The 2490-nt window shown below is 61.0% G+C and overlaps 1 protein-coding gene across 4 annotated transcripts in view; it reads left to right on the top strand.

Moving 5' to 3' along the window:
* SH2B1 (SH2B adaptor protein 1) overlaps nt 1-1084 on the top strand; it is an 8304-nt gene extending 7220 nt beyond the window's left edge. For 3 of the 4 annotated variants that reach the window (XM_044915096.1, XM_044915095.1, XM_044915097.1), the window contains exons 9-10: nt 20-119; nt 298-1084. In XM_044915096.1, the coding sequence (XP_044771031.1) occupies nt 20-119; nt 298-316 (119 nt within the window). In that variant the 3' untranslated portion in view covers nt 317-1084. The remainder of the gene's footprint in view (nt 1-19; nt 120-297) is intronic. The other variant, XM_044915094.1, reaches the window with a different exon arrangement.
* Nucleotides 1085-2490: the final 1406 nt, after the last annotated feature.

Below are 2490 nucleotides of genomic sequence, written 5' to 3'. Positions count from 1 at the left end.
CCCCCCCCCCCCCCCCCAGGCCGGGAGCAGGCCGGGAGCCATGCAGGGGTGTGCGAGGGAGATCGATGCTACCCCGATGCCTCCTCCACCCTCATGCCCTTCGGAGCGAGTGACTGTGTGTAAGTGTGGTCCCCCTCTCACCGCCGCCCATGATCCATCTTCCATGGCCGGGGGGGGTTGCTCAGGAGACGGGGTGTGGGGGAGATAGCACATGGCTCCTGGGGGGACGAGTGCAGGGGAGGGCCCCGCCAGAGCTGGCCTCCCTCCACAGTCTGTCTTCTTACCGTTCCTATCTAGAACCGAACACCTCCCATGACCCACCCCAGCCCCCTGAGCCCCCTTCATGGACAGATCCCCCACATCCTGGGGCAGAAGAGGCGTCGGGGGCGCCAGAAGTGGCGGCAGCAGCAGCCGCAGCAGCCAAAGAGAGGCAAGAGAAAGAGAAAGCGGGCAGTGGAGGGGTCCAGGAAGAGCTGGTCCCCGTGGTTGAGCTGGTCCCCGTGGTTGAATTGGAAGAGGCCGTAGCCCCAGGCACGGAGGCCCAGGGAGGCGCCGGATCTGGTGGGGCCACGGGGACCACTGCGATGGTGCAGCTCCAGCAGTTACCACTAGGGGGCGATGGAGAAGAAGGGGGCCATCCCAGAGCCATCAATAACCAGTACTCCTTCGTGTGAGACACCCTACCCTGCGCTTTCTCCACTCTTCTAGCTCCCCAGCCCTTAGTTGGTGAGATTGGGGCTGGGCAGGGATGGAGAGGAGCGGTAGGAATCCCCTCCCCACGTGCTTCCTGACCCTTGACGGCCAAGGGCATCTATGTTGGTACAAGAAGAGGTTCGAGAGCCCTGTTAACTCCCCAGTTCATACACTACAGGTGCCCCATCCCCTGGGCAGGGGATTTGGGCTCCATTACCTCCCTGAGGGGCTCTTATGGTCAGCCCCACCCCTGGGGGCCATTTCCACATTAACCACCCCCCAGCCCGGGGAGGGGTGAGGGGGAAGGGCTGTCAGTTATATTAAGGTGGTTGTTGTTGTTGTTTTAAACAAAATGGAAAAGCATAAATAAATAAAAGGGTTTATCTCAGTTCCATCGCGATGGTTGTGGGCAGTGTTTGCAGTGGGGGCTGGGACAGGCGGGTCAGGAAGGCAGCCCACTCTGGAGCTGAGAGGCCGGAAGGCTGGGTCAGGTCAAGTGCCCCTGCCCTCCAGCCCCGTGCTTTTGGGCCCATCGCTCCCCTGTGGGCTGTGCTGTTGGCGGAGCCAAACGGTGCTTCCCAGGGTCCCCAGCCAAGTTCTCTTACTGGGACGGGACAGTGAGCAGCAGGATCGGCAACCTCTGAGGACCCTTCCTGCTCCGAATTCCTGAGTGAAGGCTTCCCACCCTAGGGAGAAAGCAGGCAGAGACTGTCGGGCCGGGGCTGGGGCACGATGGCTGTGTTGGGAGCGATGTAATGTGGCAGCCACAGAGCCTGGCTGCAGAGGGGCCTGAGGGCAGGCCGCTGCCCCCCTTCCCGGGGCCAAGCTGGGAAGCTGGAGGGTAGATAACAAAGAACACTGGCTTTCACTCCTGGCTTTTCCTCTCCTTTGCTGTTTGGCCTCGGCAAGGTGTTAGCCTCTCTAGGCCTCAGTGTCCTCCTCTGTCAAGTGGGAAGTTTTATCTGGGTTGGCGCTGCTGACATGATCTGCTTGGCCTGGATAGCGTTTCCATTGGGATTTCACCCAGAAGTTCAGATTACCGGCTTCTCCTGAAAATGCGAAGATCCAGCCTCACTGCTCCACCTTCCACATCTGCTCCATCCCCACTGGCCCACTGCACTCACGTGACCTTCCCAGCCCCGTGGGGATGAGTTTGCAACATCTCTCCCTCCTTGCAGCACCCCCATTCAGCCCACGCTCTGCTCTCTGAACTGAACTGCAGCCGTGCTCTCCAGTGGAGGGCACCCTTGGGTTTCCCAGCTCTGCAGGTGGTGGGTGCTCACAAGGAGGGGCCAGGTTCTGAGGAATCCTACCTGTTTTGCTTGGCCCGCTCCCTTCCTCACCACCCAGTGCTGCCTCTCACCTTCCTTCCCAGGCAGCATGGGGCCTATATTCTCGCGCCCCTCAGCCACTGTCCCCACCTCCAGGAGGCCCTAGCCATGCTTATGACCTTGCTATTCTGGGCCTTGCGTCCTGTTGGGAGATGGACAGGAGACAGCTGGGCTCACAGGCCACCCAGGCTGGGGGCTAGCCGGGGGAAGCCTGCTGGCTCTCCCAGTTTTGTCTAATCCCTGGGGCTCCCCCAAACCTTGACCTCAGGAGACTGGGGATAGAACTGGCCTTGCAAAGGAGGGGATGGTTTGGCGAGCTGGGTGCTGTGTTCTGGAAAAGGAGGTGGTGAGTGAAGGCTCTGACGCCCCAGGGTAAGCAGGACCTGATGCCCTCCTAATCTAGCAGCAGCTGGTGCTGCGATGCTCCCCCTCCCCCGAAACCCTGCCAACCTCAGGGACTTGCCTA

This window comes from Neomonachus schauinslandi, chromosome 5, assembly GCF_002201575.2.
Source record: "Neomonachus schauinslandi chromosome 5, ASM220157v2, whole genome shotgun sequence".
NCBI lineage: Eukaryota > Metazoa > Chordata > Mammalia > Carnivora > Phocidae > Neomonachus > Neomonachus schauinslandi.
This window is presented reverse-complemented; position numbering and strand designations above follow the sequence as displayed.